Source organism: Gekko japonicus, unplaced genomic scaffold, assembly GCF_001447785.1.
Source record: "Gekko japonicus isolate JY-2015 unplaced genomic scaffold, Gekko_japonicus_V1.1 scaffold112, whole genome shotgun sequence".
Lineage (NCBI taxonomy): Eukaryota > Metazoa > Chordata > Lepidosauria > Squamata > Gekkonidae > Gekko > Gekko japonicus.
Window position 1 is genome coordinate 424,168 of NW_015166422.1, and position 16,502 is coordinate 440,669.

General features: G+C 50.1%; 1 protein-coding gene across 1 annotated transcript in view; it reads left to right on the plus strand.

The window, feature by feature from the left end:
- Positions 1-94: 94 nt before the first annotated feature.
- Positions 95-16,502, plus strand: part of FOXO6 (forkhead box O6) — a 143,823-nt gene continuing 127,415 nt past the window's right edge. Inside the window, exon 1 of the mRNA XM_015411698.1 lies at positions 95-574. Coding sequence (XP_015267184.1) covers positions 95-574 — 480 coding nt within the window. The remainder of the gene's footprint in view (positions 575-16,502) is intronic.

Genomic DNA, 16,502 nt, shown 5'->3' on the forward strand with positions numbered 1-16,502 from the left:
TAGCACCCGCAGGACCCTCCCCCGGGGGGGGGGGGGACCCGCACCGAAAGGAAGAGAGGCGAGGCGTCGGGGGCGGGGGGGAGGCCGGGGGACCATGGATGAGAAGCTGCAGGCGCATCAGGTAGACATCGATCCGGATTTCGAGCCCCAGAGCCGGCCTCGAGCTGGCACCTGGCCCCTGCCTCACCCGGACTTCCCGGGCGAAGAGGACGATGGAGCCGCGGCGGCTGCTGCCGGGGCCGGCGCTGGAGGAGGGATCTGCGGCGGCGGCGTGGGCTCCAAGCACCCCCTGGCCGGGGGCACGGAAGGCGCCGAGAACGCCGGAGTGGCGGCGGAGCGAGGCAAAGGCGCCCCGGCGCTGCCTTCCTTGGGCGCCGACGTTGGACAGCTCCGCAAGGCCAAGACCTCCCGGCGCAACGCTTGGGGGAACCTGTCGTACGCGGATCTCATCACCAAGGCGATCGAGAGCTCCCCGGAGAAGCGCCTCACCCTCTCGCAGATCTACGACTGGATGGTCAGATACGTCCCCTATTTTAAGGATAAAGGAGACAGCAACAGCTCCGCCGGTTGGAAGGTACATCTTTTGGACGACCCCCCCTTCCCCCCCAGCCCTAGTTTGCAGAATCCCTAGTGAAGTTTTGTTTAATTTTTTTTTAACTAACCAGGGTTGAGTTACTCTGCAGGATGTTTAAAACGGATTAGTTGCTCAGCACCCTATGTGAATCCCCCCCCCCCTGCTTTCCCAGGAATAGAAGGTTTTAAAATGGTGTTTTGACACCCTCCCCCCCATGCACACTTACCTAAAAGACAGGCTTTTAAACAGATCTGAGTGAATGAATCTCATCCAGAACAACTCAGAATCTAATCCGTCCAGAAACAAGTCTGAATTAAAGTACACGGTCATGCGCCTTCTGTTCGTTTGCCTTCTATTCTCTCCAGGGACCTTATTGGAAGGGACTGGCTAAGTTTCGTGGAGGGGTCTAGTGTGGCCAGAGGTTCTGGCTTTGTGGCGTGAACAAAAAAGGGTCTTGCATTCATTGCCAAGCAAGAGATTGCTTCTTTATCAGGGCTGAGGGCGGAGAAGACCGGCTTCTCTCTAGGCATGCCAGGGGAGAAGAGGAGAATCCCCTCTTACTCATTATAGGCAGAATGGATGGAGGTTCCTGTTGCACTGGCGACGAGGGAGATCATTACAGGGATCAGCACCTGTTCGGCTGCCTGGCCCACCTACCAAACTTCCTTCCCCAAAGCCTCAGAGGGGGGGGGGGGGGGGACATCTGACCTCTCGTCTCCCATTGCAGCCGGGTAGCACCTGCCCATCTGTTCAGACCGAAATGGTGCCCCAGTTTCCCCCCCACCCAGTCTAATTGGTGGGAAATGCAATTGCAGGAAATGGGGTTTTGCAGCTTTGGTCCCCGATTTGGGTGGTGATCTTTTTAGATTATAAAAATCCTTCTGGAATAGACTGTGGATTGCAGGAATCAGCTGCGTCCTCTGGTAGGCTTGGAGGTGTGATCCCCTCAGAAAACCACTGGCTGGCGAGGCCTTTGGAATGGAGTTGAACTTGGCGGGGCGCGTGAGACAGTTTTTTGAGGGCTTGGCTCGGGTTGGGTTGAAACTGGGCAATACAATCGAGTGGTTTTCCATGCAGTGGTAAAAAAGCCCCTCTCCCCATCTAATGACCAAAATGGATTACATTTTCTGTGTGTCCCTCCCCCCCCCCTTTTAAAAAATATTGCTTCTGTGTATTTCTGTTGTTCTTGGTCTGAAGGAAATCTGATCCCATATTTGTCGGGTTGTTGCTGCGTCTTTGGAGAAAGCTAAGCGATCGGGTAGACTCTGGCTTCTAAGAAGTGTGCCTTTGACGGAGGGCATGGAGAAGGATGCTCTCCCCCACGTGGACTGACCACAGTGACCCTTGTGATGCAACAGCGTGCAGAAGGAGGGTGCCGTGGTCTTCTGTTCTCCTGCAGACCTGCACGCAGCCCTGTGCTCTTCAGATTCGGTTCTGCTGGCAAAGCTCCAGGCAGTTGCCTTTGGATTGTTAAACATTTCTGTCAGTAGTAATCGATTCCCCTCTTATTGTGATTTAGTGTAGACTCCGGTTGCTCTCCATGAGCTTACAAGGAAGAGGAGGGGAGAAAGGGTCTACTTTTCTTCACTCCACTGAGACACCCAGCTTGGGTCTAGCTGGCGAGGAAGACTCCCTCTTGCATGCATCTTTGGGGTTTGCAAAGGCTGGTGGAAGGGGGGGGGGAGAAAGGGGAGATTGTGTCATGTTGGAACCCATAGGTGTTAGCACAAAACACAGTTCTGCTTTATTCCCCCCCAACCCCCCCCCCATCTTCAGGTTTTTTTTGGCTAACTAGTAGTACCTTAGGTTAGGCAACAATTTTAGTGGTTTTTCAGGCTGATCTTTTAAAGCATTCAGTGAGCCTCTAAGACAAAGCAAGACTTGCTGTTCATATTCTTTAAAAAAACAATTTCCCACTGTGTTCTGGTTGCTTGTCAATAGCTGAAGAAATTGATTGAATGTGTTTTGGGTACACAAGAACCTTGGGGTGGGGTCAGAGGACCAAAGCCGTTCATTTCAATGGGACTTGTGTGGGTGTCCTGACATAAACTCACCTGCATCAAGCAGCGTTGAATGTATTGTGCACCTGTCGCTGACTCTGTAACACCAAGGTGTCCCAGAAGCACCCGTTTGAGATTACAATTCCAAAGAGGTAGCAGAATTACCCAGGAGTCCAGTAGCATCTTAAAGATGATCAAAACTGATTTCAGCCTGAGCTTTTGAGAGCCAGTGTTCACTTCCTCAGATGCACCTGAGATTGTGACAGTATTGCTTTGGGCACTCTGTGCATAGGTCTGGACTCCAAAATAAAGCAGCGGTCCGCCAGCATCTTAAAGACTAACAACATTGATCTATCCCTATGATGACACATATAACATGATCCCAGCAGAAGCTTCCATTGACTTCTCCAGCGAGCTTACTGCTAGGCATACAAAGCCGATGCTGTTTCTAGATGCGTTGTCCAAGTTTGCATGGAGAGTCCATGGTGGAGCCGTGAATGGACCTTTGCCTCAGCTTGTTCTGAGTTTCTTTGTATCTAGTAACTCTCCGACACCATCACTGTCTCCCCCTCTGGAATACTGCAATACCAAGGGCCAAAACAGAACAAAGAGCAGTAAGACCCTGTTGCATCTCTTTCTCTAAATAATAATGATCAAAAACAAACTGTTAAGGAGGTTAGATTCCAACAGCAGAGGAGGTCTGTGCACTGGTTGGTAAGGGCAGTGGCAAAGGTCAAGTGGCCAGGGCAAGGGGTGCGTGGCACAAGGGTGATGCGGCATGCCAAAGAGCCCACAGGATCTCTTCTAGAGCTGCAAAGCTCTGTTGGTCCCCCCCCCTTTTTTGCTGTCAAGTCACAGCTGAGTTATGGCAACCCCATAGAGTTTTCAAGACGAGAGATGTACAGGGGTGGTTTGCCATTGCCTGCCTCCACGTCATGACCCTGGTATTCCTTGGAGGCCTCCCATCCAAATACTAGCCAGGGCCGACCCTGCTTAGCTTCAAAGATCTGATGAGATCAGGCTAGCCTGGCTTTCCGTGCTTCTCTTTCGGCAGTGCGATTCTGTGCTTGTAGTAGGGGAAGCTCCCTTTTCAAAAGATAGTTATCATCCCCCCCCCCTCCGCCGGTGTACTGCAGTGCTTCTTCACCTGGATAGCCCAGGCGAGCTTGATCTTGTCAGTTCTGGGAAGCTAAGCAGGGTCGGCCCTGGTTAGGACTCAGATGGAAGACCTCCAAGGAAGTCCAGGGTCACTGGGCAGAGGCAGGCAATGGCAAACCACCTCTGTTTGTAACTCTTGCCTCAAAAACCCTACAGGGCTCCCAAAAAACAGCTATGACTTGAAGGCGCTTTCCACCACCACAGTGGTTCTTTCCGATGGTGAACTGTGCAGCCCATCCTGGCTTCTGCTGTGCATGGGACCAGCATGGAGCAAAACCTCCAGCTCTCCTGGGTTCCCTGGCTCGGATATTCTTCATAAACATTTCCTGATTCTCCCCCCCACCTCCTGAAATCAGAGCTGTCTGGACATGTCCTTAGAGGGTGCCAGTGTGCTTCCACTTAAGAAAGTTCATCTGCTCGGCAGCTGGTTTTGCTGTCCCCAGAGACGCCGGCATTTAAGTCCTGGGTAATGAGAAGCCTTCTCTAAATGTGCCCCTCTGCCTCACCACCACCACCCCTCCCCCGATGCTGCAGCACAGACTTTCCTACAACACTGCCATTTATTAGGTCTTACAGGTAGATCCGTAGTTGCGGTAGAACAAATCTGGGAAAGCCTTTACGGGTCAGGGAAGCGGGGTTGAATAAAATTGGGTCAGGAGTCCTTGTATTGCAGTTCTAACGCTGGCCCTGGCACCGTGGGTGAGCACAGGAAACTAACTTCTACTGAGTCAGACCGTTGGTCTATCTGTGACTGGCTGCAGTTTGAGAGGGTCTCACCGTGGGGGTCTTACGTATTACCTGCTTCCTGATCCTTTTAACTGGAGATATCGGGGATTGAACCTGGGACTTTCTGCATCCAAAGCCAATGGCACTGCATCTGAGCTGCAGCCCCTCTGCCAGGCAGATGAGACACATAGTGAAGGACAATTCTCCACTCCAGGTGACCCAAGCTCCAGCCAAGCTAGCCAGCAGAGGAATACACCCAAAGAGCAGCCCTGAATCATTTCTGTTATGCGACTCTGGCAGTTTGACAGAATGCCTTGTGCAATTTTTGTTTTGAAGAAAGAGAAACTCAAAAGCGAGGAAACGTAAATAGTTTGAAAACTAGCATTTCACTGAATGCACCAGCCAAAGGCCACGGATACAGAAGCTTGAAACCACTCAATCTTCAGAGAAGTGTTTTAGAAGTACCCCAGTTGGGATGCTGAATGGCTTGAGACGTACGTTTGCCTGGCTGTCTTTGGTATAATGGTAGCACGATTGCTTAGAAATGAAACTTGGTGAGAGAAAGGGAAGGGTGCGTGTGTGTGTGCGGATGCGCACTGTGATGAATCTCCTGTGTAGATGACAGGCCTTCCGGGGCCAGTCCCATTTCGAACGTTTCTCTTTGGACACCCTTCTAGATTTGCAACTTGCAAGCTCCAAGGCCTGAGGGAGCCCCTAAATCCAGGGAAGGACTGACTCCTGTTCAACACTCCCTCTAAACTGTGGAGACTTGTGAGCAAAAATTCTACTTTGTGAGCTACTGGCATTAAAATTGTGAGCAAGCGATTTGGCTACTGCATAAATTAGTTTTCTCTGGAGTCATCCTTCCGGAGCTAAGGCAAAAATGTGTGAACTGGAGGCTGGAAAACTGTGAGCTAGCTCCCACTAACTCAGCTTAGAGGGGACACTGCTCCTGTAATGTCCTGGAGGGATCAAGAGAGAGCTCCCCCATTCTCTGGTGCATCTCCAGAGAAGAAGCCGCTGTCATTCCTCACCTGGGCACTCTGTCCTCTTGTGGCTCCCCCTAAAGAGCAGATACGGAACAGCAGCTACAAATACAGCTTGCCTCTCCCTTCTGCCGTGAACTTGTTGGGTTCCGTCTCATCCTCGGCAAAAAAACCCCCCCCCCAAGTTAAAGTGCCCCGCTGCATGAGCAAGGGACAAAGGAAACATTAGCCGCTCAGCCCCGTGACAGCAAAAATTCGAGACTGATGACTTACAAGAGAGGCTTGTTTGCCTTTGCAGGGTGGGGTCCTAATTGGGAGATCAGGGCACAGTGGTAGACGGCTCTATTAGATTGAATAGTTAAGCGACTGGGGGCAGAGAGGGAGAAAGATGGAAATCCCCCCCAGGGCTTTAAAGTGACAATTGCAAGCATGGGATTACGTTGTTCTCTGAGTGGCCAAGTGCCTTGTGTGGGAAGGGTTTCTGCAGAGAGGAGAACTGTCAGGAAGGGCCCTAGAGTGACTTTGCCTTCCCCTCTCCCACACTGGAGCAGGACACACCTCGGCCTCCAGAGAGGGGTGGAAGTGTGCCTGGGACAGAAAGAGAGCTCGCTTGACCTGGGCGTGTGGGTTGGTGGGGGGTAAGATCTTTCTCAACCCCAAATATGGTGGTTAAGTTGGACTGGGAACACCAAATGGTCTGGAAAGGAAATGGCGTTTTGTGCAACTGGGGCATTAAAAAGAAATAGCTTTCTTTCTCATGCCCAGGCAGTACTTTCTGGTGATGTAAGTAATTTTGTTTTCTGGAAAATCTGCCCCTTCCACTAGGAACATCGGAGGGGTTCCTTCCTTCATGGTTTGCGAGATAGTTAAGTGATTGAAAATGGCTAGTTGGCGCTGCTCAGCCGTGCGGGTGCAAGAGTGTGCAGGCTGCAGCACTGTGTCGATTCTCCAGTCCCTGGAGTGCTGATGATCTTTGCATGGGGTTGAGACAACTTTCAAAGAGCCAGACACAAGTTCATTGTGTCAGATTGGGGGGTCACGGCTGTAGGACTTCCTTTACCCTTTTTCTGCATGAACTGGTAGTTGATGCATCTCTTTCGTTTGCATGCCTCCTAAAATGTTTCTTGTTACGTTTCGTTTGCCCTGACCTGGGTGGCCCAGGCTAGCCTGATCTCGTCAGATCTTGGAAGCTAAGCAGGGTTGGGTGGGAGACCACCAAGGAAGCCCAGGGGTGCTATGCAGAGGCAGGCAACGGCAAACCACCTCTGAACATCTCTTGCCTTGAAAACCCTACAGGGTCGCTGTACGTCAACTGTGACTTGGGGGCAAAAAAAAAAAAAGAGTATAGTTTGTTGTGCGAAGCTCTGAATCTGCACTTCGCACTTGCTCCCGGAGGCCACAGATTTCTCCTCTCTCCCCCCTTCTTCATCTGTATCTCAGCAATCCGCTGTCCCTTCTGCCTGTCAGAACCACTTTCTCAGGTTAAATCTTTTCCTGCCAACCCGTGTACATTGCCGGAGTCAGAATAAGGCTTTTTGGCCCCCCTCCAGAGAACCCGCAGCAGAGGGGTACTCAGTCTTTCGGTAACAAGCTGCGCGGAGTGCTGTTTATTAAAGATCCGCGAGGGACCCGCTCTCCGTCTTCTTCCCTGCCCCAGGTTCTGAAGCTCAGCAGCTTGCAAGAGTCTCAGGGCTGCCACTCTCCATGTGTTGGGACGGGAACACGCCTGCCAAGACGCAGGACTTAAGCCTTTAATCGTGCCCTCCTTAGGCCAGTGATGCAGTGAGTGTAACACTGGGAAGAGGGCTCAGCCGCTGAGAAATCTTGAGCATTTTCCCCCTGCCTTGCGGAGAGGAAATCACGGCAGGGAGGGCCACCCGACCAGCCGGTCTTCAAGGTGGGATTAGAAGCGAAGATTTAAACTTCCCAGTAGACCCCTCAATCCTCTCTCCTAAAGCCAATAACGAATCCCATCTCCTGCGCACCGTTTAACTCACATCAGAGCATCTTTCCTTGCAGTTAACGTAGATCTTCTATGCACCAGGGTATACGGATCTGATTTTTGAGAAGTCATTCTTTTGGGGAGGAGGGGAGGTAGAGCGCAGCGAGGCCCCAAAGGGAGTGGGGGTATGTTTTTAGGGGAGGGGGGCCCATCACCAATTCTGTCTCCTGAAATCTCCCCGGCCTGCCTGCATTTACTGTCTAGCGTGGCTTTGTAATTAGGTTTGAAATATGGCTGTGTGTAGCCCACTGGCTGTCCCTGTGTGGCAGGAGTTGCTTTTGGAAATGAGGTGGGGGAAGGGCCAGGAAGTGAGAAAAGACTCCAGGCGCAAGTGCGCAAGTGAACAGAGCTGAAACTCATCTTGTCTGCAAAGCCAACAGATCAGAGGCTGCAGCCCAGAGTTGCCAACCTCCACATGGGAGCCGGAGATCTGAAATGACGACTGATCTCCAGACTGTAGAAATCACTTAAAGCATTTATTTCATTGCTCCTTGGGGAAAATGGCTGCTTTGCAAAGTGGATTGCATGGCGGTATATGCCCTACTGAGGCCCCTCCCCTCCCTAAATCCCACCCTCTCAGGCTCCACCCTCAAATCTCCAGGTATTTCCAAAACCGGAGTTGGCAACCCTATTCTAAGTCCACACTGGAGGGTGGGAACTTTCACTAAGAGGTTCCTGGGCTCTGTAAGCCCAATAAAGCTGCGTTTCTTTCTTCCCTCAAAGAGCGTCTCTCTGTCTTCCAGGTGCTAAGTAGGTCAGGGTCTGGCCAACAACTGCATAGCAGCCCCCCCATTTTGAAGTCCTTGGGAGTGGGAGGAGAGCAAATAATAACAATTATTGTATGACAGTGTGCATAGTATAGCCAGGAGATCCTAAGATTGTCTGGCAACCAGTAGTTCTAGCTCTTTTAGTATTATGCACCACTAGGTGGCGAGCTAGACTTGTTTTTGAGGCAAGAGACGTTCCAGAGGTGGTCTGTGATTGCCTGTCTCTGCCTCACACCCCTGGTATTCCTTGGAGGTTGCCCATCCAAAAGGCTGACCCTCCTTAGCTTCCGAGGTCTGATGAGATTGAGCTAGCCTGGGCTATCCAGATCAGGGCCGGGTGGGGGGGTGGGGAGCTGGTGACTTGGGATTCATGGGTATTGGGTGTATCTGGAGTGCCGGAACCTGATATTCTTACTTGGGGGCTGAGACTTTCTGGCTCCATCACCGCAAGTACTCCGGAGTCCGTGTGGTGTAGTGGTTAAAGTGTCAGATTGGGATCTGGGAAACCCAGGTTCGAATCCCCACTCTGCCACGGCAGCTTGCTGGGTGACCTTGGGTCAGTCACACACTCTCGGCCTAACCTACCGCACGGGGTTGTTGTGAGGATAAAATAGAGGAGAGAGGAGCGATATGAGCCGCTTTGGGCACCCACTGGGGAGAAAGACAAGAGAAGAAGTAAATAAATAATATAATAAATCCCCCCCCCCCATTTCCAAATGATGGGAATTGCTTCCAAGGGAGCCTCAGCCTCTGCCCTCTTTGGGGTTCTTGTGGTTCTGGGTGAAAAAGGCTGTTGATGAATTTAAAAAGAGATAAGATGTAGGAATCGTGGTGAATCCGTCAGTCACTGGCTGTTGCCCTTGATAGTGAAATGGGAGCATTCCGAGGGGCGGTATGCGTAGTGGTCAGAGTGACCATGTAGGATCTGGGAAACTCAGCCTTGGGATTGTGACCGAGGGCCAGTCACAGTCTCAGCTTCACCTACTCTTACAGCCTTGCTGTGAAGACAAATTGGGATGTGGGAGTCATTTACATCACTCTGAGCTCTTCGGAGAAAGAGCAGGAGAAAAAATGCACAGGAAGAGAACCTTGGAATACCAGTTCCAGTGGGCAGCAGCTGGTGAGGCCAGGTACCTCCATGCCCTGGGCCTCTTCGAGTTATCTGGGTGGCTGCTGCTGGAAACAGGAAGCTGACCTAGGACTTGGTTTGGCACAGCTCTTTGTACGCTCTTGTGCTTCCTTTTGGAAAAGGGGAGGGTGGGGTGGGGAATACTTCCTCCTGGTCTTTCTTTCTTTCTTTCTTTCTTTCTTTCTTTCTTTCTTTCTTTCTTTCTTTCTTTCTTTCTTTCTTTCTTTCTTTCTTTCTTTCTTTCTTTCTTTCTTTCTTTCTTATGGTTCTCCTATGTAATTTTTTTTTGCTGTGGGTGCCCTTGTAAGGGTGCAGAAGAAACCGAGTAGCCATTTAAAAAAATAAATAAAGGACAGGATGCAACTGTAGTAAACCAAAGCATGAGATAATTTTATAGCCTTTTTTTTTTTTTTTTAAAAGAAAGTTTACTGTGGAACAAAGCTGTCCCACTGCTGCTTACTTTCTAGATGTTTGAAGACATGCTGTCTTCAGTGGTTTTTCTCCAGAGTAATCCCACATCCTCCATTGGGGACAGTCAGGAACCGGCAAGTGGATTGCAGCCTGCAAGGGACGTGATTAGCTGTCGAGTTGAGGAGCCAGAAGTCTTGACCTCTTGACTCTCCCTTATCCTGCCGTGACCCCCGAAACTGTACTGAATGGGAAAGCCTGTCTGGTAGCTCTGGGTCATGACCCGGGGCTTCCCCCCCATGCTCTCCCGCTGTGGGTCTTGGCGCCTGTGCTGCTGCACAACACGTGTGGCAGGGAGCGCTTTCTGTTTCCTGATGCGGCACGGAAGGCCCCCGTTGACTGACAGTTCTGCTTAATTAGGGAGTTATTTTATCAATTCCAAAAGCGCTTGAAGTTTTCTGCTCCAGCTCCCGCATTCCACTGGATAATGGGGAAACCAACACCCTCTGTCAAAGTAGCAGCGGCTCCCTGTGCATTTTAAGGCGCCCATCTGTGCCACTTTGACATCCAAAATACAACAATAAAGCTATCAGCCTTGCTTGTTTGATGTAGGTGTGACAGCATTGAGAACCTTAAACTCCAAGGTTCGCCCATGTTTTTTTCCATGTTGTTTTCCTTCGTGGTGCTACATCCTGGGCCGGGGGAGGGGATGTCTCAAAACTAGAAGGGCAGCAAAAGGTTTTAACTCGAGGATTGACCTAACAAGGGCTGTGAAAGATCCATCGCTCAACGAGGGTGGTGTGATGTGGGGCAGGAAATTTTCCACCTGCCATGTGTAAATGTAGTTCCTTCCAGTTTGGTGCAGTGGTTAGGAGCATGGACTCTAATCTGGGAGAACCGGTTTTGATTCCCCACTCCTCCACGTGTGTCTGCTGGTGTGACCTTGGGTCAGTTACAAGTTCTTTTGGAGCTGTTCTCTCAAGGGCAGTTCTCGAGAGAGCTCTCTCAGCCCCACCTACCTCACAGGGTGTCTGTTGTGGGGAGGGGAAGGGAAAGGAGATTGTAAGCTGCTCTGAGACCCCTTCGGGTAGTAAAAGGGTGGGGTATAAATCCAATCTCCTCTTCTTCCTGCCTGCCTGCCTGCCTGCCTTCCTGCCTCCCCCCCCCCTTCCACCCAAATAGTTGTCAGGGCTGTTGTACTACAATCAATCATGCTGGATGGGCTAAATGTGGCAGATGAAGCATGGACAAACCCCAGTGCTTGTGCATGGTCCAGGCCCGTACGTGGTGCATTTGCCTTCTTTTGCTAACTTTCTTTACATTTTGCTAACGGTCTATCGATTGTTTAAATTTCAGTCAGTATATCGTCCCATTTGAATGTTTTTGGGAAACTCACATTACTCATCTCTGCCATTATTTGTAACACTTAGAATACCTGAACTGTGATCCCCCGCAGTGGTTACTTCTTATCCAGACTTGACTATCAGCTGGAGACAGTGTGGCTCAGTGGTGGGGAATCTGTTTGGCATGCAGAAGGTCTCGGGTTCAGTGCCCGCCATCTTCAGTTTAAAAAGGAGGCAGGTGATGAGAGAGACGTCTTCCTGAGACCCTCTTGAAGAGCCTCCGCCAGTCAGAGGAGACATTCCTGATGTTGATAGCTGGAGGGTCTGGTTCCAGAGAAGGCAGCTTCATGTGTTCAGGAAATATATTTGTTCTTCTCTCTTCTGGGGCAGAAGCGTGAAGTGGGTTTGTTCTCTCCCTTCCTTGCTGATTGGGTCAAAACCCATGTAAAGCAGATAACTGGCTACACTCCCAAAGCTGATAGTGTTACATGCAGTCCGTGCCCCCTAACTTTTGAAAAAAGAAATGATGGCTGTCACGACCTGTGTAAATGAGACAGGTTAAGGATGTCGGCATATACTTTCCATCACGGATCCGCTCAAAGGTCTATCTAGTTCTTCATCTAGCATCTTGTTTTGCAGCCCTCCCTGTCTGTTGTTCCTCAGGAGCTGCAGAGGTAGGCTGCCCCTGACCATGGGGGTTCAATGTAGTTGCTGTAACCAGATGAGGTGGCCAGGGGCAAAGGAGCAGGGCAGGACTCTGAAGATCTACTCTCCGAACATTGGCAATCCCACTCTCCGCCTGCAGTTTGACCCTCACCTGTGGAGTAGTTAAGCATTAGAAATTTTCTTTAAAAAAAAAAAAAAACTGACTTTCCCCAGGACTAGAGTACCCAGGTGGGGATGCCAACTCCAGGTTGGGGAATTCCTGGAGATTTGGGGGTGGAGCCTGGGGAGGGCATTGCTTGGGGAGGGGGGCAGTGGGCTTAAATGCCACAGAGTCTGCCCTCCAGAGCAGCCATTTTCTCCAGGAGAACTGATCTCTGTAGTCTGGAGATCAATTGTAATTCCAGGAGATGTACACTACCCCACCTGGAGACTGGCATCCTGAGGACCCAGTGAACATTTCTGGATTAGCGAAGAGCAACCCTGAAATCAGGGGAGACTAATCTTCTTTGTTTAAAATGTAGATGCCTCTGTCCTTTGAACTACTTTGGCCCTTGCTGAGAGGTAGAGAAACAGGAGGTTTTGCAAAACTTAAAGAGTTTTTGAAGCAGAGGCTAAATGGCCATCTGACAGCAGTCCTGATTCTGTGACCCGCCATGAATTTTGGCAGATCATGAGAGGGAGGGCAGGAAGGGATGAGCCAGAGCTTGATTCTTGAGGCCCTTTTTCGTAGGCCCTGCATAACACCCGATCACCACTTTGGGTTCAGGAAGGAATTTTCCTTCAGGACAGTTTGGCGCAGAGTCCCTGGCTGGTTTTTTTTTGCCTTCCTCTGGGCATAGAGCAGGGGTCACTGGGGGAGTGGGGCAGGGTAGCTGTGAAATCCCTGCATTGTGCAGGGGTTAGACTAGATGACCCTTGGAGTGCCCTTTGGCTCTATGTTTCTAAAACCATCCTCTGTTATTAAAGGGGTTGTTGTCTGCAAAGAAAGCTGCATGCGAGATGGTGTTTGAGGTGGTGATGGAGGCAGCTGTGGTCCTGAGTGGCACGGTCCCTGCAAGGCCTTCCATCGTCCACACAGCTCAGTCAAGGGTCTGCCTTAGGGGACAGAGTGTTACTCGCTGGCTCGGGAGTGCTCTCCATCCTCTCACCAGAATGAAGTCAGGCCGATCTGTGTCCAATCTGTTCAGCCGCAGTGCTGGCCGTGCCCCTCCTTATATGGAGATATTTCCCCCCTAGCCTTCCACGCTGCCAGAGAAGCCCCGTCAGCTGCAGGAAGGTTTCGTCCTTAACGGTGGCAGTGCTGGGGGGGGGCAGCTTTGGGGAGAAAGTTGTGGCTTGCCGGAAGGAGGTGAGACAGAGGCTGCTGGCGACTGGCTTGGAATGGGAAGGAAGTTGTGCTGTTATTTAGCATATTTGTTTTAAATCCTGCCCTTCCGCCAAGTGGCACAAGATGACATACTTTATGTTTATTTATTTATTTATTTATTTAACTCACTTGTACCCTACCTTGCTCCCCAAGGAGGGCTCAGAAGTGGCTTACGGGATTCTCCTCTCCGTTTTCTCCTCACAACAAACCTGTGATGCAGGTGAGGCCTGAGAGTGTGTGACTGGTCTGAAGTCAACCAACAAGATTCCATGGCAGGGTGTGGATTTGAACCTGGTTCTCTAACTGCTACACCACACTGGCTCATAGAAGCCACAGGCATAGCTGGGGATCTAATTCCGGTTCGGGGTTCTACTTCGGGTTACGGGAACTTTCCCATCCACCTCTACTTCTTTTGGAGCCGGTTGGCAGTGAGGGTCCTTGGCTCAATACTCGGTTATCTGCTTTGCTTAAGAAAGTCCTGAGATTCAACCCCAAGCACCTCCAGCTGAAGATCTCAGGCCACTGTTGGGAAAGGCATTTCTGTGACGGGCAAGCCGCTGCCTCAGACCAAGAAGACGTGTCCTGAGCTAGATGGACAGATTCTCTGACTTTGGTGTAAGGCCTTTCATGTATTTGCTAGATGGACTGATTCTGTGACTTGGTCTGAGTCACTTCATGGTCTGTTTCTCCGACTCGGTATTCATAAATGCCTCCAAGAATGCTGCTGGAATTTGTATTCCCTCTGAGATGAATTCCCTCCACCACCACCCCACCCCCGGTTTGGTTACAGGTCGCCATCCTGTCGATTTCTTCTTAAATGTATAGACTGCTTCCTAGCTGAAACTCTCGGGCTCGTTAATAATAAATATATAAAACTACAAAATAAAACACAACCATGAGACAGTCTTTTTAGAGATGGTCAGAGCTGGAATGGACTTGACAGGCCTTAACACCTGAGTCTAGCTTGGTGGAATTCAGCAAGATGCTGCAAGAGGAGCTGTTTTCACTAGCCTTCTAAATATAAAGCTGGCCAGGTGGAGCATATGGGTGGGCCCAGTCCTGCCTGGGTGGAGAGGTCTGTATTTTATAGCTGTCCAATCTCACCTCTGGTGGCAAGGGGCGTTTGGCAGGAGAGCTTCCTTGGGGTGGTCTCAGGGAGAGAGAGGGAGAGATCTTCAAAAATGGGGTATGGAGGGGACTCAAGCCAAATAACATTTTGCCCGTAGTCTGTCCATGTAGCCTGTTCATTGGGACTTACTTCCAGGAAAGCACGCTTCTTAGTATTGCACAGCAAAACGTTCAAAAATTCCTCCCTCATTATGTCTCATGCATGTGTACTGTTAATGTGTGTGGAAGAGATTGTGATCCAAGGTAAAGGAAAACATACAGGCAGCCCAGAGTTGTTTATAAGTAATGGAAAAAAATTGTGTAGCACCCCGGTATGTTGCCCTCTTCTTTCTCATATCTTTCTTACTTATTTACTTAAATGATACTTCTCATTTAACCTGTAGGTATTGAGTAGTCCCACATTAGAATCTGCATAAATCAGGCTGAATAATAATCTTAAAACCATTTTCTACTCGCTATAACATATGAAAAAAAAATAGCAGCCAAGTAATCTCCGGAATTTTTCTCCTGCTGAAGCACCTACCACCCCGTTCTTTCTCATATCGATGGAGGATAGAACACAGAAGAGAAATGTGCATCTCATTAGGCCGGTTCATCTGCTACAAGTGAATGCACATACATCTTGCACGGACACATGCACATCTGTTCGTAAGGAAGAGCTAACATGCATCCACTTGATAGCTAAAACCGGGACCAGTAGCTGCATAAATGTGCCGTTTAAATCACACATCCGGTTGCATGTACATTGAATGGAACATGAGAATTACTCAACGGACATATAAAGAAAAATCAAGCATACGCTTTTCTTGGACTGTACACGTGTTCACTGTAAGTTGTGAAACGGGCTGAATTGACATTGCCGGGATGAGCAAAGCTAGGTGGGAAACAATCCTTCCTCTAAGCTGTGGAGTCTTGTGAGCAAAAGTTCTACTTTGTGAGCTCCTGGCATTAAAGTTGTGAGCTGGTGATTTGGCTACTGCACAAGTCAGTTTGCTCTGGAGCCATCCTTCCTGAGCTAAGACAAAAATGTGTGAGCCGGAGGCTAAAAAACTGTGAGCTAGCTCACACTAACTCAGCTTAGAGGGAACACTGGTGGGAAAGTGCCCTAAGCACCCCCCTCCTCTAATTTGCTGACCTGCAATTGCTGCTTCCTCACTGCCAAGCCAGACCTCCATCACATTCCCCAGGGCCCGCTGCTTACATGGTACGGCCAAACCAAACAGGGTGCCGATCCTGCTCACTGGGTGAGATGTGGGATCGAAGTCCCTGTGCCTGGCGGTGGTCCAACATCTCTTCTCCTTTCTCCTCTGCTCGGGCTGGTTTGTGCTTGACCCATTTGTTTGGATCCCAGGGACTCTTTGAAATCAAACCCGTTGGCACGGGGTGGTCTGAACCTCTGGAGGCTCTCGAAACAAAGGGGAACGGAGCTGGCAGGAAAACACAAGAAGTTTCTCGGTATCCATTTACACCAGAAATGCCTGGCTTGCATCATGTCATTTGCAAGTTGCTCCGGGGTCTCCGTTAGAGAAGGAGAAGAACCTTTTACGAAGCCAACTGCTGCCCAGATGGGGAGGGCTTGGCCGATTTCTTCCTATCCTCTGTGGTGTAATAGAGAAAGGATATAGAGAGAACTTTTCCCTCCCTCTCCTGTTATTCTAGAAGTTTTGGGTCACAAAATGATCATTGTGGGGAATAGATTCAGGACAGATGAAAAGAAAATACTTCGCAAAAAAAAAGTCACAGAAGAGGCAGGGACAGCTTTTAAAGGGGTTTAAATGAATTTGTGGAAGAGGATGGAGTGATGGGCCACAGGAATAGAGGTCTGTCAGTGGCTGCTAGCTATAGAGACTGAGGGGAACCTCCACATGCAGAGGCAGTCAACCTCTGAATCCCAGTGCCAGCAGGCAACGTCAGGACGGTCTTGGCCTCTTTGCCCTGTTGTTGGCCCTCCAGAGAAACTGGTTGGCCACTGTGTGAGACAGGATGCTGGACCAGATGGACCACTGGTCTGATCCAGCAGGGCTCTTCTTATGTCTAGCCACACTTAGTCACTGGGAAAGTTCAATGGAACCTCCACGTTCAGAGGCAGTATACCATTGGATATCCTGCACAATGGGAGGGGTTCCTGGAGCGTATGGGTGTGAAACAGGGCTACTGTGTGAAACAGGATGCTGAATTTGGATGGCCTTTCAGTCTGATCTGAGAAGGCTCTCCATTTCTCAATGCTCCCTCTTATTGGTCATAGTGAA